The sequence below is a fragment of the Carassius gibelio genome, chromosome A15 (genome assembly GCF_023724105.1).
Source record: "Carassius gibelio isolate Cgi1373 ecotype wild population from Czech Republic chromosome A15, carGib1.2-hapl.c, whole genome shotgun sequence".
Lineage (NCBI taxonomy): Eukaryota > Metazoa > Chordata > Actinopteri > Cypriniformes > Cyprinidae > Carassius > Carassius gibelio.
In genome coordinates, this window is record NC_068385.1 from 9919557 (window position 1) to 9947464 (window position 27908).

The following is a 27908-nucleotide window of genomic DNA, read 5'->3' on the forward strand; positions in this document are numbered from 1 at the left end:
GTACCTTTTTGTTGGCCATTCCATAAAACAATAATTTCTCCAAGTCCTCATCCCAACAGAGAGTGATTCCAAGAACTCTATAGTTGAGTGCTGAAATGGGACTCTTGACTGAATGTTGGTGCCCTTAATTCATATCCTGATCTGCCACTGGTTAGCAAGAAAGTTAAAGGGGGAGTGCATTTGTCTCAGACACAATCTAAGCTTCTTATTTCCCTCCTTTAAAATCTGTTTCACCTAGTTGAGATACCTTTGCCCAATCCCTCTGTTTCCCTCCTGGCTTTCAGTTCATTGGACTTGTTGCGGATTAACCTACTAGCTCAGACAGATTGGAAAGACTTGCTGTTCTCCGAACTGTAAGTGTAATTGTGTCACAGAACTGTGGTTCTTTGAGAAGAGCTGTTAAGTGAACGTGTGCGGGATCTTATGTTTGTCTTCGGTGGTTTAAAACAGGGTTGCAGCATGTATTACATCTAGCTTTAAAACTAAGTCAGCCTCTCGTGGACGTTTGGGACAAAATTTGGCAAGAAATTTCAGATGGATTTAGCGGATCTTCAGTTAATTTTCTTTTTGCTTTACATTAGTTGTGTATGCTTAACGGTATGTCAGTGTTTGCATGTACGAAGTGGGGGAAAAGGTTTGTATGGTCCCCTGAGGGATGAATGAACTGCAGAACTCAGCTTGACATCTATAAAGTAGGTAACACTTTCTCTGTCTTTCTCTTTTAGGAGATATTTAAAAATTGTTTAATTAATTATGTTTTAGTAATTTTAAGGTTACAGACTACTAAATTATATCTGCTTTTTATACTTAAAGGTATTATTTTGTACCTGTAAAAGCGGCTTGAATAATATATTTGCAGTTCCTCGCTGCTCTGTAGAGGGCGCTGTTTCTCCCTCAAACATGTCCAGAGATCATTCTTCTCAAATTCTCAATAAAAAGATATGAACTCTGCTATACAATTAGAAAAAGAGCACAGATTTCATAGCGAATAAACAAGGATGTTTGGAATAAATTGGAAAATAACTGAATTTTTTTTTTTTTACAGGTAAAATAATAAGATGTGAGATTTGTGATGTTCTCCTGATGAGGTTGGTTCTTTGTGTACTCTAGTAATTAGCGTCGTCAGAGAGATTAAACGTCCCTTCCTTCTCCTTTGGTCCATTTGCGCCTTCTTCACGTTGTCAGCACTCGTCCTTCTGTCCTGGCTAGACTGTCTAGTTAGTCTTCTGTCCCTTAACTGTCTAAACAGAGACTAGAACACTCACAACTATGCCAACAATTGTCAAAGGTGCCAACCGTCTTGCTTTCTGCTCAGATTATGACAGTGAAGTCGCCTATTAGATATGCGCGTGATAGCAACCACCGTTCCTCATTTCATTTCGCTCAGACAGAAGAATAGCTTATTATGATTAGAGAGAGCGAGGATGATTGTAACACGGGTCAGATGTAACACTTTCAATTTCTCAAATAAGGAATAAGTTACAAATCAACTAATTCACTTCACACGTTCTCAATTGAGTCTTTATTCCACCTTTGAGGAAGTAGAGCATTGTGGCATGCACTAATTTTGAAAAACTAGTTTTAAGGTAAGAAAGTAACTTTTTATACTTGATTGAATGTTTTGATGCTAGTCTTTGCTTTGTAGTTAAACTAATCAAAGTTAAATTATATGTATTGTGCGTCTGTGTAGATATTTTGTTAGTGCTAATGTTTGGCTGTTAGCTGTAAGGTGAGATAGTTCTCTATAGTTGTATCAAATGAAACATGTCAAATTTGTGAAGTCCATGGGGTTTCTGTAATAACCCCCTTATTATAGAATTGTGCTATAATAACCCCTATTAACACTTTAAAAAAGACAGAAATGAAGAGGTGTGTGAAGGATGTTTTCTCCGTTTTGGAGGGATGATCATTTTTAAATCATCCCATTTATTGCATCAAAATTTGTTAATAGTTTACTATATTTATGGGGTGGATAATTTTATCAGTTGTTTATTATTCATGCAACCATACATACTGCTGTTATAGTTTGTATTTATAACCATTATATAGCTGATAACGTTGTCTAGTGCTTATGAATGTTTGATTTGTGAAAGTTATCTACTAGCTGTACTGAATGACTTGGCATAGACATACTTTTTCTACAGATCTCTGCACTAGGCTAGTGTTAAATGCTACAGATTTTGACAGCGATGATAAAGACTCTGACAGATAATATCGTGATTGTTATTTTTTTATTTTTTGTTTCCCTTACCGAATGTCGTATCTTGTCAGCAATAACCTGTCAATGAACTTTTTTTATTACTGCCAGTTTACGTGCCTTACATTACAAGGCGATGTAATGTTGCCAGATATTGCAATTAAAATAAAAAAAAACTATATAAATTATAAAAAAAATAATTTAAATAAGATAAATATAATAAAAAAAATAATTAAAATAAGATAAATATATCGCGGACCCTTAACCGAAATTCCCTACTTTATTAATTTATAAAGTGTCAAATTAAGTGGAAAAGACAAGTCAAAAAACGCTTCTAATAGCTGGATCTGGCAACACTGGCTGCCCAACTCTCTGACGACTCGTTCACCCCGTTTCAACGTCTCGCAGCGACCATTATCATACCACTTACGCAGAGTATGTTACAACTGACCCGGACTATGGGGTGAATTGTAGCATTTCACTCCTTTTGTTTGAAACTAAACTATGCATTTTCCGTTTATGCTGCTAAGATAACAGCTATGTCATTTAATAACAGACACTTACAAACTAATTTGAATTACATTTTAAATGCACTCACTTAAAAGAACTCTAAGATGCAGACAGAAATGTAAAAAATTGACATTTCGCTTTCTTATGAATTTTCATATTAAAATAACTTTTTGATTTAATTAGCTACAATTTGCGCTGAACAAGGCACTGACACCTCGGAAATAACCTTTATTTGATTTAATAATGAAGCAAATGGTCAGAATTCCTTTGAATTGTGAATAAATACATTAATTTATTACAAGTTATCAAAAAAGCTGACCCCACTAAAATTGAATAGTTTGTACACTGTGCAGCACTACTGAATCGAACTTTCCATGACCTACTTTCTCGGTTTCAAAATGCAAATCTTACATTATTATTTTGCATAATTTGTGTGTGTGGTTTGTTTGTATGTTTGGCCTGAGGTGATGGCTTTTTTCCAAGTAAACAAAGACATTTGAATAATCTCTAATGCCATGTTAAGAAATTGACCACTTGCAGTGTTTGAATGGCTCAAAGCCGTCGAGTGTCCGTTGTCTTGTAGTGTATGGCGTTTCATTTTCAAAACTTAACAGGTTTTGTGTCCATCGTTAATCTTAGCTGTGTTATTTCTGGCTTGCAGATCATTCAGAACAACTGAAGTGTAATGTATTAGTGTAATCTTGTTCTGTAGATTTAACCCTTACTGATTACGTCTAAAGTGTAGTTGTAACGTTACATACAGCTTAAAAGTCTATGTGGAAACCACATAGTGTATTCATATTTATCTCTAAAATCTTGTTTACAATTAGAGACTCAACTGTGTGGATAATTCACTCAATCACCATGGCAGTTAAAAGATGAATTGACAAAATAGGCCTCTATTTTAACTGTTTTATCCTGTTTGTACAGCAAGCTTCCCAAACAACATCATTGTTCACACTTAATTGAGAATACACATTACAAGTCAAAAGTCTTGACTTGCGTTATTAGATTTTCATGATTTCTTATCATCTTAAAAGCATTTGATCTGGGCAAATTCAGTCCTGGAGGGCCATTGTCCTGCAGAGTTTAGCTCCAACCTTAATTAAACACACCTGAACAAGCTTATGAATGCCTTCAAGAAGGCAAGGCAAGCCTGCAACCTTCAGCCAAAAAAAGGAGAAAGGATCATGCTAATGTAGGGGAGGAGACCAGAGGTGTTATTTTTTTTTTATGAATGTCAATGGAGGAGAGGCTTCACTACGCTGAATAAACAGCTTTTGTAAGGAAATAGCTTATCATTTAATGAATCGACAACCTGTTCACTAATCTTTAGCATGTTTTACACTAAGCAATATTTTTGCTGGGATCTATATACAGATTTTACCTTGATGAAAATTTTATTTAAGGGAATGTTGCAACAGGTAGGACTCATTTACCGCATTATTACCAGCAAATGTGTGTCACATTACTATTTATTTTAAAGATATGTAAAATTGTATATTGTCTAAAAATATAGATGTTATCTTTCCTTGGTTTTCAGGTTTTACCTGAAATTTGACTTGCATGTTAATGACTATTATGTGACCATATGCCTTATGTTTATATAATGCAGTTTGATGAATAAAGGACATTAATTATTTAATTATTATATTATATTGTTTGTTGTTAAATAAAAATAAAATGTTCTTTCTATGGCTTCCATATTTCAACAAAAAAATTAATTATTTGACTAGTATCAGTTTTATGTATGCCCAATCATGCTGTTTGCAAAATCAAATCTAATCTTAAATTGCAATGACCAGTAAATGACCAGCAATTTGCAACCTTTTTTACTGTGCAAAATAAACTGTAAATGACTGCTGTAGGTCTGTGACAGCCGGGCACTGACGTCACTGCCATTGTATGATTGGCTGAGGTGCCTAGTGTGATCCTGAATTTTGCCGTTTCCTGATCCTGAAGTTAGCTGTTAAGCTTTTTGCAATGGCATGTAATTACAGACCCTAGCATCTTCCACTAAAAAGACAGTCTTTGGTAGAAAGTTACAGGGAGGTGTGTTTGATTAGGGTTGCAGCTAAACTCTGCTGGACAGTGGCCCTCCAGGACCAAAGTTGCCCAGCCATGATCTAAAGTCATGCTTAAATGCTTTAAATTTTTGTGAGGTTGTTTACATATTTATCACACAAACACACAAATGTGTATATATATATATGTGTGCATGTATGTGTGTGTGTGTGTGTGTGTGTGAGGGTAGATGGATAGATATAAATTATTTTATTTGCTATGTTTATTTGTTTGTGTGTGTGAGTTGGACTGGATAATTAAGGATAAACAGGCAACAAGTGCTTAACATAGAAACCCATTCAATACCACTAAGTACATCTGATTTATTTTGAAATTTTATTTTTTCTAATAGGCAGTCTCTCTTAAACCTGCTGTTTATTTGAGATCCTTTGGGTAAGTAAAATATCTTAGTGGGATTTTAAGAATTTAGGTCAGGCCTCCTTTGACACAAATAAATAGTATGTGGATGCGCATGTGACGAGTGCTTGCAATCTCCATTCATGCCTCTTGTGTTTTCCATGGACAGATGTTTGGTAGCAGGGCTCATAATTATATCATTGAGCTTAATTCTATGTGACTACATGTGAAGTGCCTTAGGGTAACTACCACAAAGCAAGTTAAAAGACTCTACGGTAAAAGAAGACTGAGTGAGAGAGAGAAAGAGAGCTAGCAGGGGTGAGGGGGGTGTGTCTTGAGCGCCAGGCTCCCAGGGACGGTGTTGGTCACCACCCTAACACAGACCCCCACAGAACTAATCAACCGCAGCACGGTAGGGTTGCAGTGTGCATGGTGTTTGTGGCTCCGTGTGTGTTAATTAAGCGAGTTTGGGTTGCAAGTCTATGCTTGTGTGTGTTTTTGTAACAGGAGGCATTTTGATGTTTCTATGTATGCCATAGCCTTGTGTCAGCAGTTTTATGTTGTTAAAGTTGTACTTCAACATATATTTTCAGTTCATTAAAATATGGAAGTCTAGTTCTGCTGTAGTGGAGGTTTTTGAGAACACTAAAGAACTCTAGCAGCTTATTTTAATAGGTTTAAGGATGCTATAATGGGACTGGGATAAAGGGTTTTATCTCAATATCTATTGGTTATAAAACCATGAACTTTATTTCATTTGGCATTTATTTCTAACAGATGTGTAATAATGAAGATGAAGTGGATAATGAATGAATAATGATGTAGAGTAATAGGTTATTTTAAACACATTTGGCGTGAGATCCCAATGATCTTGTGATCATGGTAACTGAACAAACTCTTACCATAACACATCTGCACTGATCTTGACCTCGCTAATATCTGTGATTATGGACAAAAATGTAGCCGAGGTGTCAGTAGGAAGAGGGTTGATTTAGGATGTATAATAGAGAACAGATTTGTGGGTTGATTTGGTGTTTGGAAAGAAAAACGGACAGAAAGTAGAAAGAGATAGGGCTGTAAATAATAAAAATGAGTTTGGCAGTTTGCCAATCAGATCACCTTTGTCTAGGAAAATATCCTAGATAAAACTTGTAATCCAGTTTATCTTGTCTTCTTGTGACGCTTGGATTAGAAGGATATGTGGTGGTATAGCTGCAAAACATTTTGTGTTAACTTTTACAAATGATTGATAATACGGCATGATCATTTAACTTTTGCTTCTCCTTTTTTTTTTTATTAACTTTTTCAATAATTCCACATAAAATAAGCTTGTGCATAATTTTCCTATACTGGGACTCATGTTTGGCAAATCTACTTAAATAAATTGCATTGATAAGTTGCCATGTTGGATATGTGCAAATAATTTAACATTCCACTTTTTATCTGCTTTAAAAAGTGCAGAGCAACTTTATTTAAAACACAGTATCATTTATTGGTAATGTTAAATGGTGTATTGATCAACAAGTGTTAAACTTGTTTGATCCTTTATTTCTGTCCTGAAATAACAGTTGTACATACTCTTTTATTCCTTGCATGTGTTTGTTTAACATGTCTTAGTGTTTGGTATTACTTAACTCTCATTGTTAAATTTAAATGGACCATAAATGTGTATAAGATCAGCTTAAATTAGTTTAAAGGCTGTGTTATGTTTTTTTTTTAATCTAATGCTTCTATGTGTTACATCAGGTACGGTCTCTTATTGTAAGTTAAGTAGCAACAATGTCAGGGAAAACGAGAATAAATAAGTGTCTATGCAGCTCCCTAAGACTTAATGTTGCTGTGGCATGTACAGAGTTCATTTAGCGTTTTACAGCTTTAACCCTATGTTGTAAGGGCCTATTTAATCAAAATCTACAGATATATTTCAAAACAATATATGTGTCCCTGGACCACAAAACCTTAAGTCGCAGTGGTATATTTTTAGCAATAGCCGAAAGTACATTGTATGGATGAAAATTTACAGATTTTTATTTTAGGCCAAAAATCATTAGGATATTAAGTAGCCTATAGATCATGTCCCATGAAGATATTTTGTACATTTTACTATTGTTAATATATTAAAACGTAATTTTTGATTAGTGATATGCATTGTTAAGAACTTCATTTGGACAACTCTAAAGTTGATTTTTTCAATATTTAGATTTTTTTTTTTTTTTTTTTTTTTTTGCACCATCAGATTCCAGATTTTCAAATAGTTGTATCTTGGCCCAATATTGTCCTATCCTAACAAACCCTACATCAACGGAAAGCTTTTTTGTTCATCTTTCAGATGTAAATCTTTAAAAAATGACACTTATGACTGGTTTTGTTGTCCAGGGTCAAATATGGTTTGTCACTTCTTAAGAACACTTAGTATGAGAATGATAGGGGTAAATCCATGCTATATTCCCTCCAGCGCCATCTGAAATTCCCCTCTCTTTGTTCTGCAGCTGGGCCTGAGTGGTATTTCCTTGTTTTCCCACCTGAGCTTGTTAAAACGTACAGGTTAAGGATCATTCACCCTCTCCTTGCTCCCTCCATCCCAGCCCACTTCGTTCCAAACCCGACCTCTCTTCTCCAGGCTCTCTATCCCCTCATGGGCGCGTTATCAGCCAGTGCAAGAGGACCACTGTCTCAACCCTAACAGCAGTCCTCAACATGGAGATGAAACAACCAATGATAGAGAACCGAGAGGATGGGGGAGAGCAGGAGAAAGAACAGGAGTCACACGAAAACGGAAGGCTGGTTGCGGACAGCATTGTGGAGAAGTGTCAGAAATCCTGCTCCGGGCCTGGGCAGGTCTCCAACGGTTATTCCAGCACATCCCCACAAAGCCCCAGGGAAGGTGCAGGTGCTGGGATGGACAGAGGCAGCACCCCTGGGGCATTCAGGACTCTGGTGGTCCAGCAGACCAGCTTGGATCCACCTAGGGAGACCTGGAGCAAAAAGATGGACTTCTTGCTGTCGGTGATCGGGTATGCAGTGGACCTGGGCAATGTGTGGCGCTTTCCCTACATCTGCTACCAAAACGGAGGGGGTAAGGTCAGACGTGAGGAGGTCAGAACATACTAGGCAATAATGATACTAAAGCTGCAGACAACTCTGAGACAAACTCTGATAAGTCTGATGCACTTTGAAGTAGTTAAGTAAATATTGTGTTGCATCCCATTGAAAGAAAGATTTCAGTCTTTGAGACAAGACCAACTAGGTGATGTTTGCTTAAGAACAAATAGACAATGGGGAATTGTGCTGTTGTCTGCTCTCTTTGTGCGATCCAGCTCAAACAAGCTTTAGTCTCCTTTCATTGAATTTCAAGTAATAAAATCTTTGTAATTTCCTGTTTCACCATGCAGAGGGAGTGCATGAGAGATAGAGTGGGCAGGGAGACACTCGCTGGAACCAAAACCGTTAATTGTGGCTCTCATGGTTGGGACTTGCTCGTATTGTTTAATAATCTGGCTTGCTACTGCTCAGTCAACAGCTATCTAGCATTTACACCAAAAGCTCTTGTATAAAGCTTTAATCAAGAACCCAGGAGCTTGTCTGAACAGGAACGTTTTGTGTATATTAGCGTCTTTTATGCTGTTTTTGTGAGTACAATAGTGCATTCAGGATGTGTTAAGACCACTGCAATGGAACCGTGAAGTTCAAGTTGCAATTCCTGTCTAAATCCTTGTGTTTAGGTGCCTTTCTTCTGCCGTACCTGCTGATGGCAGTGTTTGGTGGCGTGCCGCTGTTCTACATGGAACTGGCTTTGGGCCAGTTTCACCGCAGCGGGTGTATCTCCATCTGGAAACACATCTGCCCCATCTTCAAGGGTAAGACTGGTCTGCTTCACAAGGCTCAGACTTCTGAGACCAAGTACCAAGGTTAAGAGTCATAGAGATAACGGGAGACTGACATGTGCTGGGCTGATAGTACACTCTCCCTTGACCTTCTTCTAAACTTCTTACCGATTTCGCTCTCTCTTTGTTGATAACCATGACTCTGTTATGGAAATTGTCACATTTACCTGGTAAAATGCCAGCCGCTTAAGAAACTTGATTTTATGTAAATGGAACTTTGTCCTAAATGTCACCCACTGCCCCAAAGTGGAAGGTGCTAGAAACGGCGTAAGATATTTGCATAACAAGTGTTGCATATTCTTTTGCAGGTATAGGCTTTGCCATATGCATCATTGCACTCTACATTGCCTTCTACTATAATACCATAATGGCCTGGGCTCTGTACTACCTCCTGTCTTCCTTTCGTACCACGCTACCCTGGACCACCTGCAACAATATATGGAACACTCCCAACTGCACCCACTACCTGTCCACCGACTTGAATGTCTCCTGGACTGACAACTCCATCTCTCCGGCTGAAGAGTTCTATATGTAAGTGCATGTAAGTGCAAGTCCAGGTTGAAAGAGACTAAGGACTTTGCCTTTTACTAGGCTTCTTGAACCATCGAGAAACTTTTGTGATTTAAAGAGAATGTGTTACTCTCTCTCGTAAGATGCAGGGGGGATTGAATCTGTTTATCCAGAGTGCTGCTTTAGGAGAGATTTAGGGACTTTATTTAGTTAACTGTGCTCCAAGTTTTTATATGTGGTGCCAGAATTTCCTGTTTTCCATATAAATGTTGCTCCTTGTTACTGTAACTGTCCTGCGCTTATCAGTCCTTTTCTACTCACTAAGGTTCAAGACTTACATTTTACTTTTCTATGACATCTTTATCTACCAATATTAGCTTCTACAGGCCTTTATGTCTGCATTTATGAACTGTCAACCAACTTCTCTCGTGTCCTTAGACGGCAGGTCTTGCAGGTTCATCTGTCCCCTGGTCTTCATCAGCTGGGCTGGGTGAGTTGGCAGCTAGCCCTCTGTCTGTTATTCATCTTCACTGTTGTGTACTTCAGCATCTGGAAGGGGGTCAAGACCTCTGGCAAGGTAAGATATACAGGAAACATCAAAGAGAAATAACTGGAAACTTTGAGTTTAAACTGGTGTTAAGAAGTCGTACAGTTAGACTCTTCTTTTTTTTAGCAGCTTCTTCATAACTCTCTCTGGCAGGTAGTGTGGGTGACGGCTACATTTCCGTACCTAGTGTTGCTGATCCTGTTGATAAGAGGGGCCACCCTGCCCGGAGCATGGAGAGGAGTGGTCTTCTACCTGAAACCAGATTGGGGCAAACTTTTAACCACGTCAGTAAGTGCAAACTAAATCAACCATTCTGAATACAAAGATATTGCACAATCCATGTGGGTTGCTCTGTCCCTTTTCCCCATAACACATATTTCCTGCCATCTGTCAGGTATGATATGGATGAATGAAAATCTTTACAGACAAATCATCTGTGTTTTTCAGGTTTGGCTTGATGCGGCTGCACAGATCTTCTTCTCTTTGGGTCCAGGCTTTGGTGTCCTCCTGGCCTACGCGAGCTACAATCCCTTTCATAACAACTGCTACAAGTACACCTGGCTCACATTTATACTGCTGTCATTTTCTATTATCTGCACTAAGGTTCTATTATCACAAACTTGAGCTTAAAACATGAACTTTAGTCCCTGCATCTTTTTGCATGTTTTTCTGTGTAGGTTTGAAGTTGGCCTAACCCAAAGTATTTAACTTTGGCACATAACTCTTCCAGCATTGTTCAGGCTATAGCCAAAATTATACCATGAATCATAAGATTTGTTGAGGAAAGGAGTGCCATTACTTTTCTAAGCAATCTTATTTACGATAAAGCAAGTGTGGAAAAAATATCTAGACTTATGTGTGAACCAGAATAACATAGAGACTTAGAGGTGGACTCTGTTGACTTGGTGCTGTCAGAAACCACTTGAACATCATAGTAATGCACTAGCAACCACTGAGAACACTATAGAAAGTTCTCAGCAACCACATCAAACACTCCAGCAACTGCATAACAATCAGCACTTTTCTAAAAAATCTAGTTGTTTGTTCTATTAACCCTTTTTTCTGTCGCTCCCCATTCAAGCTGTTTATCTTCTTATCCTTTTTCTTTTAGCTCAAATCTTTACATCTCTCTTTGATTTGCAGAGATGCGTTGATCACAAGCTCAGTGAACTGTTTGACTAGTTTCCTATCAGGCTTTGTGATCTTCACCGTGCTGGGCTACATGGCAGAGATGCGCCAACAAGGTGTGGAGACTGTAGCTAAAGATGCTGGTAAGCAACATATTTAAGTTCTACCTAATTTTTGTATTCTTTATTCACGGTTGCCATTTCCATTCAATGAAGTACCAATCTGAGAATTTTGAATGGTTATTTAAACCTTGATATCAAATGCATCAATTGCAAATCATTGCATTGGAACTACAATGTGATATAGTGGCTTACACTAAAATTACATTTGATGTACCTGTTGTAATTGAATGATTGTGCTCTAAGGTCCCAGTCTGCTCTTCATCATCTATGCTGAGGCTATTGCCAATATGCCGGCTGCTACGTTCTTCGCCATCATATTCTTCCTCATGATAATTATGCTGGGGCTGGATAGCACGGTCAGTCTTTCTTGCTTTCTTGAAATACTAGCCAATGAATTCTCTCTTAATTAATTAGATTTTTTTCCCTCTGTTTACTCAGCTTATTGTTTTTGAATTTAGTAAAATGTATTGTCAACAGTATTACATTACATTAGGTCTTCAGCGTGTATAATTAACCCATTCCTGTCCCTATGCTGACCACACACACAATCAAGTCATGTTAATACAGTCTGCTAATGACATAACTCAGTATGTAATTTATTTCTGTTACATTTATAATTTTTTCTATATTTAATGTAAGGAGCATTATTAATGCCTGTTCTGGTTCAATGGGTCCTTGATCTACTTTTCTGTCATCCCCTTCCTCTCTGACAGTTTGCAGGTCTGGAAGGGGTAATTACAGCCATGTTGGATGAGTTCCCCCACCTGTTGGCCAGGAGAAGAGAATGGTTTGTGCTCGGCCTTGTGTGCGTCTGTTATTTGGGAGCCCTCTCCACTCTTACCTACGTAAGTCTAATAGCATCGCTAACAAATATTTTGTTTTGCTTTGGGGGATTTTCCTTCATTTCTCACTACAAACGTTAAACACTGTCTAGAGGCCAAATGTGGAATTTGACCAAAATAACATGCCATTTTCCTTTTTTGTGCACATGAATTATTCCTTTTAATATGAAGGCAATGTGTTTGTAGGGAGGTGCGTTTGTTGTAAAACTATTTGAGGAGTATGCCACAGGCCCTGCTGTTATCACCGTAGTCTTCCTCGAGGTCATTGCAGTTTCCTGGTTCTACGGTACGTATTGGTTTCAAGCTTAATCATTCAAAATATAACTTTAATTAGTTTTGAATCTGCTGATGGTCAGTCTCCATGTTGGTTAGACAAAGTAAACAAACTCCTGCGTAGTTTCTTAATGAATTGTCTAGACAAGATGGTCCTTTAGAGGCTTTTGCGGTGGAGCCAGAAAATGTGATATGTCAGTGTTGATTTGTCAATATTTGTATAACAGTTTCTCTACTCCCTAAAAATTCTGAACATTACTAGTGAACTTCCTAGCGTTTATATTTTTTTATTTTGGACTGTGCACCCTTTGGCCTAATGCCTGTGATTTCTAGGAAACCGTTTCTACTTCTGTCACTTTATACTCTGCTTTTGTCCATCTGTTCTTTCTTATTCAACTACCATCTATTAGTCACTAGATTTTTATCTTGTGCCACAATAGTTTCGTAATCCGATATTTTGCTTCAGGAAATGTGCACTTAGTCTGTTTGTAAAATACATGCAGGGACGACACGTTTCTGCAACGACGTGCAGCTGATGCTTGGCTTTGCCCCTGGTGTGTTTTGGAGGGTCTGCTGGGTAGCCATCTGTCCCTGCTTCCTATTGGTCAGTCCATTACATTACATTTATGCATTTGGTGACTTACCAAAACAACCTGTATTGCATTCAAGTTATACCTTTTATCAGGTTATGCATTTACTGGGATTCATACCCATTATTTTGATATGCCATGCTGTTGAAGTTACAAAAACCCACAGACATGAAAAAATACTATAGTAATTTAACGTAAATTTATAGTGTTTTTGAAGCATACTATAGTTGCTGTGGTAATATAACAAATATAGTAATAAAAATAAATTACCCCAATACTGTATTACGTTTTTTACAACTATAGGGTATATTACACTACACTACACTACAGTTTACTGTAGTAAAAACTAAAGTACACTACAGTAAAAAAGTGTTGCAAATACTACACTGTATAAAACACTTTACTATAGTATGTTTCAAAAACACTACAGTATTTTCTATAGATTACTATTGTATTTTTAATGAGGGCAGTCCAGAAAAATAATTTATATGCAAATACACTGAAAAGGGATAGTTGTCCCGAAAATTAAAATTCGGTCATCATTTTCTCATGTATGACTTTCTTTTGAGCAACACAGAAGAACAGGTTTGGAATCATGTGAGGATGAGTAAATGATGACAGCTTTTGAATTTGGGGCTGAACTATCCCTTTAAATTCTCAGACAAACCTCACATATATATCTGCTGACAGATCTCAGCTTGTCAGATATGCGAATACAGTTTTATGAATTTGTTCTCACTGTCTGTAGTTCATTATTGGGAGTTTCCTGGCATTCCCTCCCGAGGTGAGGCTGTTTGACTACTTGTACCCTTTCTGGACCACAGTTCTCGGCTACTGTATTGGTCTCTCCTCCTTCATCTGTGTGCCTTCTTACATGGTCTATCATCTAGTCACCACCAAAGGGACCTTCAAACAGGTGAGCCTAGACAGACAAAAACTTCAAAACGCACACATTTAATGTATCTTGTCAGGTCTGATAAGTGAGACAGACATAATAATGACACTTAAACACATTACAGCAGCACAAACACAATTATGCTGCATCGTATCAGCTTGATCACGTTGGGCATTTTCTCAGTTTGAGACGTGAAGATAGACATCAAAGGGCATCAAGGCACATGGCTGTCAGTCACTACATCCAAACATGTGTGTGCTTTAGTCACAGGAAGTGTGCTTAGCAGATGATGAAAAATGACACAAGGTTAACCTTTGTTGATTCTGTGATGTTAGGTTTTAGAAGAGAGATTTAGCCCACAGCTGTTCAGTTTTTTACTGAAAAAAAGTTGCAACATATCACTTAGTGCATTTTGAAATCTGTTGATTAATTAATAGGCGATCTCTAAGATATCTCTTTGTAGTTGAGCTGTTCTTATCAGTTTTTACCTTTTGTGCCACTCTGCACCACTCCAAAAATCTCACTGCTTGCCCCTGTAGCGTCTACTAAAGAGCATTACCCCTGAGGCTTCAGGGTCCAGCGGCCCTCAGAGAGACACTATTGTCATCACCAATGCCGTGTGACACATTTCCTCTTCTGCTGGACATGTAGCACAAACGCTGGGGACCCGTGTCTCCTCGGCTGACCTCCCTTCACACCTCACCCCAGAGGAGTCTGCTACCTGTATTGTGTGACGGTGAGGCCAGGCCTCCGAATACAGCCATTGTTTTATTTTTATTCCAGCCGTCCATGTGTGACCACTTTCAATGCTCATATGAGTTACTGACTCCCATGGCAAGTTTTTGAGTTTGTGTTTTGGCCTTCCATTGTTCATTTTAGATCTCTATAACCAATTTATACAAATATATATGGCTCATGACTACTGTAGAAAAATATGGGGTCAGTAAGAATTATTTTTTTTATTTTTTATTTTTTTTAAGAAATGACTATTAGTTAGCAAGGATACAATGACTAATCAAAGGTGAGATTAAAGACTTTAACATTGTTACAACAGATTATTTCATATAAATGCTGTCCTTTTAAACTTTCTATTCATCAAAGAATCCTGAAAAAAGTCACAGTTTTCAGCATTGATAATAAGAAATGTACCAAATCATTATTTCAGATTGATATCTGAAGGATCATGTGAACTTTTCAATATTTGTTTAGTGAAGTTTAGGATAGGAACAGGAATGGATGCACAAATGGTTCAGTTTCCTTTATGAAAATCTAAAATCTATATAGATTGCTTTTATACAATATTTATTTTTTTATAATTTATTTTTCCTTAAATAGTAACTGAATACATAAAGATTGTTATATTATGGTTTTGTGACCAATTTCAGGCATATTTTACATGTACACATTCATATAAGGCCAAAAAAATGTGTTTCTTTATTGTTATTACAAAAATTTGTTATTACGACTTAAAAGAAGAAAGTTTGAGGTTTAGCGACCATCAAGAATTGTGGGTATATTTTCTTATTTTATTTATTTTTTGTTCAGTACATGTTAAAAAGAAAATGTATTTTACATTTAAGATGTTGAAAGTGTAAAAGTAGGAATGTAACAGATGGATATAGATAAATATTTTTTATGAAAGAAGCAAGGGCCCAAATATGATTTTTTTGTTGTTGTTGTTGTCCAGATGTGTTTGGCTTTTTTTTTTTTTTTTGCACAGGTGTGTATGCGTGAGTGAATATGTGTGTTATGTGTGTCTTTGACAACCATTCCCATTATATATAACAGTTTTGAAGTGTTTAGCCTACTTTTGGAGGATATGTATCAATTGTTAAGCATATTTTTATTTATTTGTGGGACATTTGTGGCATTTAATTCACATAATGTTTATTTTGTTTATTTACAACTGGAACTCTTTGTCTGCCTATTGATATATATATATATATATATATATATATATATTGATCGACCACTAGCATGTTCCTCAGTGTCAGCAGGGGGCTCTGGCATTTATTTTTTACATGTTTCTTTATGTGAGTTACACAAAGTAGCAGAAACCAAATATCAATGTGCTTGTTACAAGTACTTCTGCCTTGATCCTCAAGACTTTTTTTCATGAAAACAGGTGTGACTGGACATCTAAATATGTGCAGGTGTACTTTGTGAGTCTTGTTGTTTGTGCAATCCGGTGTTCTGTGCTGACTCGCTGAATTCGTATCATGAGGACATAGATTTCTCAGTCGAACTGACATGTGTGAGCTGTATATCGAGGTAGAGAAGTAATAAGCCATGGTCAGTTCATTGTGTGTGTGTGCGTGTGTGTGTGTGTGTGTATGCCGTAGACGTGAGTCTATTTTGTGCATCTGTGTGTGTGTGTGTGTGCATGTGTGTGCATGTGTGTGCTTCAGTCCAGTGTTGACCTCTCCTCTTGTTTCTCAGCAGAATTTACTATTCTGTCTATTAAAGTATTGAAAATCTATTGTACTTTATAAAGTCTAACTTTGATCTATGTATGTCTCCAAGACTGTTAAAAGAAAAATATGTAAAGGACAAAGACATATATGAATTATTAGAGCTAAAATAAAGGTATATGTATTAATAATGGATGTGTGTCTTTATTGTGTATATGCTATAAAACAGGGATCCGTCTGACTGACATTCCTGGATGATTTCAGTGGGTTATTTTAACTTTCAAAGGAATTAAATTAATTTTTTTTTATTTTCAATAAATCATAAATATAAACTGTTCAGAAATGGATTCAGTATGTTAATTTGTGTTAAGCAAGGATGCATTAAATTGATCTAAAGTGACCGTTAAGACATTTATTTTTAAAGATTTCTATGTCAAATAAATTATTCTTTTGAACTTTGTTCTGCGAAGAGTGCGGAAAATATGCAAATATAACCATTTTGACAAAAATATTCAAATCAGCATATTAAAATGATTTCTGATGAATCATGTGACACTGACGACTGAAATAATGGATGTAATATAATATTTCACAATATTACAGTTTTTACTGTATTTTAAACAAATAAATGCAGTCTTAGTATAAAAATCATTAAAAAAAAATTACCGACCACACACATTTGAACAGGAGTGTGGATGATTATTATGGCAAAACATAATTTAAAAAATAATAGTAGCTGACATAAATGTTTGAACTAAATCTGATTACAGTTTAATCACCTCTGTCTCTCCCTTGGGATAATTCATGTGTATTCCCTCTCTCATCTTTAGAAAACCCATTTATGGCACACTCCTCTGTGAGAGCCTGTTATCAGGTGGGTTTGGGCATAGATAAATGAGGTCTTGCTCAGGGATGTTCTAAGGAGCAGATTGCACACATATACACACGCTGTTTCTCTCCACCACAAGTCACAGAGCTTCTCCTCACTCTATTAACATGAGCTGTCACTAATGTTCCTCCAAACCCTTTACCCCATGAGGAGAGGCTTTCCACAGAGTAAACTACATGATGAGTTTCTGGTTTTACAGATACATTATCAAACTATTGGAAATAATCCAGCTGCATTTATGTCTTAAATTATATATTTTATTCATATCTGGGTTCAAATAGGTTTTGTGCTGAAATTATATTTGGTGTGTTGTAAATGGTTATAATATTGTTAATGAACTAAATGTCTTGCTAAATTTTTAACAATCCTATTGACTTGCAAAGTTAATATGGTCTATTTGGATTGCTGTCTTTCCTTATCATCATCATCATTTAAAATATACTTTGTTAATATTTTAACATAATATATTACAGTAAGGACACTTTAAACTGCCCTAAAGTGACAGTAAAGACTTTTATAATGTTTCAGAAGATTTCTATTCTGCTGAAAATTCAGTTTTGCCATCACAGAAATAAATTGCTTAGAAAATAAATTATTTGTAAATATATTAAAATATTAAACAGCTATTTTTATTGTATTTTTACAATTAAATATGTATTATCAGTAATATATTTTTAATCTGAACAAAAGACCTTAAGCTATGACAATGTATTTTTTTATTTGGGTTAATTATTTGGAAGTCATATATTGAGCCAATATTTACATTTACATTTCTGCATTTAGCAGACACTTTTATCCAAAGTGACTTACAGTTTTTTTTATCAGTATGTAATGCTAAACTATAAATGACATTATCTTATGTAAGTTCAAACATTTGACAATGAAAGCATTCTCTTTGAATTTTGTAAATGATTATACAATCATGATAACTATTATATAATTCATGGTGAATTTAATTGCATTGAGAATCTTGAATCATACTGGGCATGTACTGATTCAAATTTCTTTTTTTCGGTACACTGAAAGTCACATGCATCTCAAATTCTGGCGGTGCAACAAAAGCCATGTGACAAGCAGAAATATTGAGTTTCTGTCATCAGGGACTAATCTACACAGTAGACTGCATTTAAACGCTGGGCCTCTGAACCAAGGGACTGAACAAACACACTACTCTGCACTCACACACAAACTGAACTCAGATACATACAGTGTTGAGTTACAGCTTTCAGACGATGTGAACTGCAATGCAAGGTCTCTTCAAGATTTTTTTTTTATTTTACCTAGAATGTTAACACTAATCAAGTTGTACAACCATACCATTCATATTTGTGTACAAAACCCATATCTGAATACTTCTAAAACTCAGTAACAAACTCTTGAGAATTTAAAGAAAGGGAGAGAGAAGAAATACAGATTAATGAGGGCTGTCAGTCACGTAATCCTCCTTTCTCTTTCTCTCTCTCTCTGTTTTTCATTCTGGCAATTTCCTTTGAGTCCCTGCTCTTCGGGGGTTTGGAACCTCCTGTCAGTTTTATCAGACTGGAGGATCTATATTAAACACCTTGTCACATCTCCCTCTCTCCCTTGCAACCATCACACATCTCTTTATCTGCCCGTCTGCTCTCACACACTTACTCTACTCATATTTTTGTGTTACTGTTTTTTGTGTGTGTGTGTGATTTTAGTAAGCTTATCGTTTTGACTGATATTAGCTCAAGAAAGTTTGTTTTCGTATATTGTTCATCTCACGTAGACTACACTATTGACAAAGGTCACTTAAAAACAGGGAACACTAATTAAGGTTTTAACCTCCAAAAGAAGTCAAATTGAAAGGGTTGGGGTTCTTAAAATGATCTTATTTAATTAAGCTTTGTTTAACTGTGACATTAAGCACAAAATTTTTACTTTCAAGTAAATATGGTACTTATTTGTTTATTTATATTTACATTTACAGACAGAATAATACAGAAATAAAGGTCTCTTTCCACAGCTAATTTAAGGCTTTAAAACTTTGCATGAGACATGAAAATACAAAAAAATTCTTACTAAACAGATTCATCAACAATATATATATATACACACACACACACACACACACACACACACATATATATAAATATATAAACTATGAATCGACAAAATGTAAAATAAAATAATGAATTCAACATAAGGTTACAAAATAAAAAAAAGGTTACAGTCTTCCCTGCTTAATAAAGAAGCCTACTCATTCTCAAAATAATGCTGAATAACTTCAACTCGTGCACATAGCAACAGACAGAACATTGCATAAGTGCAGTATTGCATCAAAACTTGTGCAAAATATTGCGATATACCAAATGACTCCATAAACAACCTTAGAATACACTATACATGCTGTATCACATTCCTATAATACAATTTTGTACGAAAACTCGTTATATGGATTTTCCAATACAGTGAAAATACAGTACACAGACAACCAATATGTACATAACTCGTCAACAAACAAAATCTTTAAACTTTTCAGGTTTTTTAACCATACAGGCACTACGAGTTAGTTGAGTTGTTTCTGCTGAAAGCAATATAGTCCTCTCCAGGGCCATAGAGGAACACTGGGACTTGGCGTAAATTTCAGGTTCAAACAGCAAAGCAGTTGGATTCGAACATTTGGTACTTGCATTGGTAGTAGTCTGTTTTACAGTTTGGCACATATGGTGGTGTCGAGGGGTGAAAGGGTAAAGCACCTGACAATGCAGTGAGGAGAACTGAAGAAGGATTTTGGCAGGTAATCATGGTTCTCTGCAATGTGCAAGAAAGAAAGGAGAGAACCCTTTGCTAGAATAAACACTGGAGTTATGTGCCAGTTCCACTTGAGGCAGACATTTATCCCATTTACCCCCAATTTCACAAATGTAATTGGCGATTTGGTCTTTCAATGTTCAATTCAGTTTTTTGACCATACCATCACACTGGACATGGTAGAGTGAGGTACGGGCTTTCTCAATGCCCAATTGACTGCACAAATGCTAAATCAAATCAGACTCAAACTGTCTACCTCTGTCCATAAGGACTATCTCAGAGACCCCATGCTGCTTAATGTAATCCTCAAAAATGCACTCTGCTACAGTTGTTGCACTCTGATCTTTCAAATGGTACAAACTGACAAAACGGGTAAAATAGGGGGATGTGGCAGGGGAATGTTTCAGTCTGCCTAATGGGGGCCCTTGACTATCATTCTCTTTCCAGTTCATGACAGTACTAAGACAAAGGTCAAACTTCTTCTGAGCTTATAATTCAGCCAAATCAACTGACAGTGTCGGACTCACGTCAGAAAGAACTCTACAACCCAGTAGCACTTGGGAATTCCACACTGCACTGATTTTGTTTCAGTCACAGACGAGCTAGGACGCTGCGACAAGGAATCAGCATTATTATGCTGTTTCCCCTCTTAATTGTGTAGAATGGTAAAGTCCACATCCATTTCAAGTATCCAGCGTGCTACTGGTTGGATAATTTTTAGCTGCTGCCTTTTTTAGATTCAACTATGGTTTGTGATCAGTAATAATCCTGAATGGCGCCCCTGACAAGAAACCTTTATTGACCATCTCTTTTCTGATGGAGTGAGAGCATGACTAGCATAAGCAATTACTTGTTCCTTCCCATCCTGCATCTGAGCAAGCTTCTTGTTTGTCCAGCACGTTTTGTCATTTTGTTGGGTTTTGATGAGTGCGCAGATAAGGGCCTGCTTCAGTGACCTAAAAGCCTCCTCACATTCACTCAACAAATTGAAGAAAGCACCTTTCTGGGTCAGAGCATGAAGGGGTGTGGCCACTACAGCAAAATCCCCGACAAACCTTCTATAATAGGATCATAGACCAACAAACGCTCTCACCTCTGGGACAGTCCTTTGGGGTAGGCCATGACCTTACCTTGTTCAGGTTCTTTTCATCTGGCAGCAGACCCTGGATGGATACAACATGACCCAAGAAGTAAACTTCACTGCGTGCAAAATGACATTTGTTAACATTCAATTTCAGACCTGCTGAACAGAAACAACTAAAAACCTCCTCAAGACTGTTAAGATGTTCACTGAAAGTCTGACTGAACACCAGTACATCATCAAGATAGACAAGACAAACCTTCCAATGAAGTCCACGAAGCACCAGCACTGATTTAATACTGTCACATGGAATTGATGTTGATGGTGTATAAATTATGCAGCAAAGCGATGATATCTTAGATAATTATTTAGTTTTGTGTAAACTTCACATAGCTAAAACTGTAAATTCTACTTCTTATTACAAGTACTGTATGGTAGAACCATCACTTCTACCAAAAAAGACTGCTTTGTAAGTAATCTTCCTGATGTATCCCAATTCCTTAGCATATCCAAAACCTCAGAACAACTTGATGATGTAACAGAAACTATAGACTCTCTCTTTTTTCAGGTTCATCAGACCAGAGAATCTTGTTTCTCACAACCTGAGTGTTCTTAAGGTGCTTTCTTGTAAATTTCAAGTGGGTTTTCATGTGTCTTCACTGAGGAGATGATTGAGTTTGGTCACACTGCCATAAAAACTGGATCGGCAGAGTGTTGGAGTGATGTTTGTCCTTCTGTAGATTTCTCCTATCTCCACATATGATCATGGAGACCAACTAGAGTGACTATCAGGTTCTTGGTCACCAGTCTAACCAAGGCCCTTCTCCATCCATTGCTCAGTTTGACAAAAAGGCCAGTTTAAGGATGAGTCCTAGTGTTTCAAAACTTCATCCATTATGAATAATAGAGGCTAAATGCTTCTGCGAACCTTCAATGCAGCAGATTTCTTTCTGAATTCTTCCTCAAATGTGTGCCTTGACGCAATCCTGAGGGTTTGGTTTTTGCTCTGATATGCATTTTTAGCTGTAAGACTTTTTATTAAGAGTTATGTGCCTTTACTTAGATCATACCCATTCATATTAATTTGCTTCCGGTCACTCAAAGTGTAGTAAAGAGCAATATGAATGCTCCTGAGATAAATTTCAACTGTCCCAGAAAAGGGCATGAATACATGAGTCAGTGGAATCATTTCAGTTTTTTATTTGTAATAAATTTTCAACATTGTTACAAATGTCTTTTTTGCTATGTCATAATGGTCTATGGAGTGTATATGTGGGGAAAAGTTATTTAAAGCAGTTTAACATAAGGCTACAACATAACAAAATGTGAAAATGAAGGACAATGAATACTTTTTATAGGCACTGTATTTCTCTCCTGCTCTTCTTCTGTTCTCCTCTCTGTCACCCAGCCTCCATACTTTGCCCTGCCACTAGCTGATCTGGGTGATATGTTGCCTTGCGAAGACAGGAAATGAAACCTTCCATTCCTCCCCAGTTGCAGCCCCTTTATCAGAAGCAACTGGGTTTCTTCATCGCAGCCCACTGACTAATGAACTCATTATGTGCGCATAGAATGCCTTCTTATCTCAACAAATACACACAAACACACCCTTTTATCTCTTTCTATCCAGGATTCTCAATGCACTGTTTGTATACCTGTTTTCATAAGGCTCAGAACTGTAACTTTCACACACCTTTTTTACAGCCTGAAGTGCTGAGAGTAAAGACCACATATGCCACAAACGAAAAGGTGGGGGGAGATGGCTGTGGTGGCCTATCTCAGATATCTCTCACTTGTCATCATTACCACCATACTTGTTCACATTTCAAATTTTCTCACATCACACCTGTACATCATAATAATCTATATCACATTTCGTTTTTGTATATTTTTATATTATAATCTGTGTCCTGTCTTGTCACTGGTATTCTATTGCACCGTGGATCTTCTGTCACTTAAATCCTTGTATGTGTAAACATAACCTGGCAATAAAGCTTTTTCTGATTCTGAGCTAGGAAGTGACGCCATCTGGTGGAAGATGGAGCTATTTGAAAGTAATAGCAGAGACATTTGTACAAGAAGTGAGTTTGACAGGCACAAACACAGTTCATTACCTTCATGTTAATTAATTCAATGCATGTGAATGAATGAACCTTTTTTAGAATTGAAAGCCTCCTATTTCAGTGTCTTAATTTGTCCGTTCTGACGAGTTAAATTGATTTTCTTCAGAAGTTGATGTGGAGATCCTGCATTAATTGGTCATTTTGGAGAGATTTTCACTCTTCTTAGATCCAATTGGATACGAATACCAAAATGATTATTTAGCTTAATATGAATCGAGGACACATTCAAATCGATATTGAGTTTTTTTGTTTGTTTGTTTTTTGTGCAAAATTCACACAGTGCTGCCATCTATCGGCTATGCACTTCTCCTGAAGACTTTACAGAAATAATGACAAAGTAGATGTAGAAAAGAAACAAAATAAACACAAAACAAATAAATACCGAATAAGTTACACATCTAGTTTTATAAATTCGTTTGATTTGGTCGTTTCTTCAATCCGTTAACTTTAACAATCACGTGACTACCAACAGGAGGGACTTTGCGTGTTTTTGTCTTCTTCAGGACAAGACAAAAGTTTCCTCAGTCATCGAACTGGATGGTAAAATATCCTGCAAAATCATGGACCGACTTTTGACCGTCATTGGACAACAACATATAGGTAAACAAAATCAGACACCGTGGTTTGTCTTCATTATAATAGGGGGGGGAAAGATTTTAAAATCACAGACGCTCGAAGATACACGTCTTTTGTTTTCTTTGTCATTCTCGTGACTGCTCGCGTATCAGTTTCGTTCTAACCATAATCAGTGTTCTAAGAACGCATACTACATTACTTATTGATTTTATGCAAACTCATCTTTAAAAAATAAAAAATGCCTCCACAGGTCTTACGGTGGGATTGAGTTTGATGATCGTCGTTGTGGTTGTCGTCCTCGCGACGGTTGTTTACACTCCACCGGGCGCCACAACGCGCTGCTTGAGAAGAAACAGGAGCGAAGAACACCTCTCTCTGACTGCTAACACGATTTCATGACTGCTAACAGAAACATATTCACTTTATGGATCTCTTTGGAGAATTGTTTCTGAAAAATGACTTCCAAAACAAATCACAGTTACCATGGAAATGTATTAAAATGTCATTGACATTTCTAAAGTGAGTGCCTCTGTTCCAGTGTTCTGCATGAAAGCATTTTGATGGGCTTCATTAAGTGGAATTCTAATCTAAGGACATTTTTGTATACTTTTTGTATGTATGATGATGTAGGGCAGGGGTCACCAAACTCAGTCCTGGAGGGCCAGTGTCCTGCAGAGTTTATCAAACCCCTGAACCAGCTAATCAGGGTCTTACTAGGTATACTTGAAACTTCCATGAAGGTGTGTTGAGGCAAGCTGGAGCTAAATTCTGCAGGACTCTGGCCCTCCAAGACCCAGTTTTGAGACCCCTGAAGTAGGGCCTTCCTCTAAATTTGTGTACCTGTCATGCAAATGTAAATCCTGCGCAACAGTCTCTGTAAAATGATCTTAAAAATACTTAATAACTGGAAAATTCATTGAAATTAGGTGATGAGAAAATTATGGGAACTATAATTACTGGAAGCAAACAAAAACTCGATAGAGATGTTTTATCAGCTGAACAACTGGTAAACAACAGTACAGTCCATTGCACACATTGTACTTCTATCCATCACAAACTAACTTTCACTCCTGTCAAAAATCTAATATGGTGCTACCCTGACTGGTCTATCTCAGGAGCTCTCTTTTAATCACAGGAACTGCAAAGGCTGCAATTCCAGTAGACAAGCACTAGATGGACCTGTGCTCTGTGGAAAGGATGACAGTCTGCATAAAATGTTTATGTGCTACAGCATATTTTTAATTTGAAGGCAGCTATAAATCCTGCTTTAACCTCTTTTATTTGTTTTCATGTGTTGGACACTTCGATTATTGTGCTTTTCTTAGGTCATTCTGACCCAGTTCTCAACTGAGATTAAACAGGATTTAACTATTAGGAATGATATCACAAAATGATAAATTTAGTTTTCAGTGGTACTCTAGTAGCAGCACTCATTTAAATTATTTCGATTTCACTTTATATATTTTTCTGTTCTGTGTAAGAGAGCAAGCATTACAATTCTTTGAAGCCTCGAGGAGCAGTTTTCTTACTCCACCCATCAAACCCCCCTTTCACTGTCTCCAGGGAAGCGATCCGAGTCAAACTTTAATTAAAAGACACTGCTGTTCATCTGTATGTCTTAAAATCAGTAGTCAGTGTCCCCTAATCTCAATCTTATCTTCCCTGCTCTCCGTGCTAATCCACACAGAGAAGACAGAGATAAGGTCACTGACAGATGCAGACAGTGTTATGCTGATAACAAAATGTGAGACGTGTCCATGTTGCAAAACGATATTTACATGAGATATCATGAAGTAGGAAACAATGCATCTCCATTTCCTCATGTGCTGTGGCTGTTTTTTGATTAAAACAAACAAAAACAATAACAACAACAACAACAAAAAAACTCATGGTATGTGATTTTAACTGTATGGAGGAAATTTCAGGAATAGTGATGCGTTAAATAACCAATAAGACGTCCGACCACTGAAAGCAATAATGCTGTAAGATGAATCCATTAATCAATATCAAAACACCCACACCCAGCTAAATTATTTCCTTTTTTGCCCCTCTTTCCACCTTATTGTGATGTCTCACCTGTATGTTTCATCTGCTGGGATGAAATGGGAGTGGATGGGGGTTTTCAGTAAAATGTAACCCAGGCATTTTACAGTATTTGATTATTTTTTCCTCTCTATATATACAGTGCAACACATCAGGGATCAAAAAATCTTGGCTGTATTGGTTTGCATTAGTCTAGTAATTCTGAATAGGATAAAGAGAGCTGTGGATAAAACAATCAGCTCTAGACTGATGATTAAGCCCTTGTATTTAGAGCCTGGAAATGAAACCCTCCTCCGTACATATGCATTATGACACATGGGTGACAGGGCTCTCCCACCAGCTGTTGTCTGGCTGTGGAACTCTTTACCCATTTTAGCCAGGGGTTTCACAAAGGACACCATTTTCAGCACGCGGTTTAAAACTCCCAGGCTTTCATATGATGGTGTTAGTGCATGTTCTGTGCTGCTTTGTATTATGTCTGGCTGCTCACTCACTATTTTTATCACATCCTTTATTTGCTCTTGAATTCTTGAAATGATCGATATGTGCACGCTGACAAAAAAAAAAAAAAATCAGACTGGTAAAATTGTTGTACTGTATTTTTTTTCTGTATTTTTGTATGTTGTTTTAGATATTTATTAATAACCCCTTTATTTGTGCAACAAATAAAAAAAAAGAAAGAACAATTCTTAATGGCCAGTGGCATTTATATTATTTTATTATTTTTATATGTATGTTTGTATATTATTTTGGGTTATTCGAGAACAATATTTCATCATCTGTAAAGCCCACATCACGTTTTGTTACATTTTATGATGCACAAGGGGCAATTTTCAGTGACAGTAAGACTGTCCCCATGGGATGAAATTATGATATTTAAGCCCTGCAGCTCAGTTCTGTACCCCAAACCGTCCTTTTCAAATCATTATCGTTGTTTATGATTAGTTACTGTGCAGATATACTGTTAACTACATATACTTTTTCTTTAATAGTAGCTATTTGAAACAGAATAAACTGCAGCAACAGACACTTGTTCTACATTGTTGTAAACTTGACTATATTAAATAGCATATTTCAGTTTGTGTTGTTAGCATCGTCTGGTTATCATCTTATAAATAAAAGCTTTATTTTTTTATCAACTCTGTATTTTTCTGTAAGTGTCATGTAAAATAAAGATTCAGAAAACATTTAATCATTGCATATGTGTTTTTTCCATTTAGTACATCAAGCTTGTATGAGTCAAAAATTGATATGTGAGAATTTAAAGCTCACACACAACTCAGTTTTATTCAGAGGGTCAAACTTGGGTTCAGTTGCTGATATTTACTGTATATAGCCAAAAAGTAACATTTTGATAGTGTGTAATGTAAATAAATTAGATCTTTATAACAGTATATCACGCTACTTACATCAAATGCATATAAATATCAGTAGTCATATCCCAATAATATGCCCCAAATATAGGTTTTCTTTAAAAAAAAAAAAAATTGAATGGTAGTGTATAGACTTATGTTTTTTTATTTGTATGTGTGCATATGATCTGAAAATGAATCCAATATAATGTTGATGAATACTGATTATGTTAGGTGACTTGAACAATAATTATTTTAACTGATTTTCTACCCATATTAGAAAGACGTGTTGCTGTTTCATGTGGCAGTTCACATTTCTTAGCTAAATTTTTAAATTATTATTAATTATCATTATTCATATTTTAATTGCATTTCCAGGAGTGGGGAATTTTTGTAAAAAAAAATGTTTATGTGTGTGTGTGTCATTTCTTTTGTTTGCTGAAGTTTGCTGGTCCACCTTGTGAATGTGAATGCACTTGGGGTCTGACCACTTGGGGTCTCTCTATCCCTTTTTGCAGGAGGCAGGCAGTGCTGAAAATGACAGGTGCTCTCAGCCCAGGAGGTATGTTCAAATTCATGTCTCTTATATTCATAACTACACTTCTGAACCGTCATCTTTGTTTTTAAGTAGAGCATTCAATTTAGTTTCAATCCAATTTATGTTATGCAGTATCTCCACCAGGGGGAGTATTCTGAACATGACTGATGAGCGGAACATGACTTTAATATTCAAACC

General features: G+C 36.7%; 1 protein-coding gene and 1 long non-coding RNA gene across 5 annotated transcripts; both read left to right on the forward strand.

Annotated features, from left to right (window-relative positions):
• The first annotated feature begins 208 nt into the window (after positions 1-208).
• On the forward strand, positions 209-16521 carry LOC128029473 (sodium-dependent serotonin transporter). 4 transcript variants are annotated; one of them, XM_052617278.1, is made up of 14 exons: positions 209-353; positions 7618-8204; positions 8851-8985; positions 9321-9543; positions 9961-10099; positions 10223-10357; positions 10517-10620; positions 11213-11340; positions 11563-11675; positions 12033-12164; positions 12348-12447; positions 12938-13038; positions 13773-13940; positions 14459-16521. In XM_052617278.1, exons 2-14 carry the CDS (start codon positions 7826-7828, stop codon positions 14540-14542), a joined length of 1941 nt encoding a protein of 646 aa, XP_052473238.1. In that variant the 5' UTR covers positions 209-353; positions 7618-7825; the 3' UTR covers positions 14543-16521. The 4 variants fall into 4 exon arrangements, with proteins under 4 accessions (XP_052473238.1, XP_052473241.1, XP_052473239.1 ...); XM_052617281.1 differs by lacking the exon at positions 209-353 and adding an exon at positions 403-692; XM_052617279.1 differs by lacking the exon at positions 209-353 and adding an exon at positions 1113-1586.
• Positions 16522-23094: 6573 nt separating this feature from the next.
• Positions 23095-24300, forward strand: LOC128028582 (uncharacterized). The gene is made up of 2 exons (XR_008187167.1): positions 23095-23801; positions 24028-24300. It is a non-coding gene; the product is annotated as an uncharacterized LOC128028582 (long non-coding RNA).
• Positions 24301-27908: the final 3608 nt, after the last annotated feature.

Coding starts and splice junctions, on each gene's coding strand:
- LOC128029473 (XM_052617278.1), top strand. CDS start 7,826: ATGGAGATGAAACAACCAATGATAGAGAACCGAGAGGATGGGGGAGAG. Junction 8,986..9,320: donor CATCTGCCCCATCTTCAAGG/GTAAGACTGGTC, acceptor ATTCTTTTGCAG/GTATAGGCTTTGCCATATGC. Junction 10,621..11,212: donor TTTCATAACAACTGCTACAA/GTACACCTGGCT, acceptor TTTGATTTGCAG/AGATGCGTTGATCACAAGCT.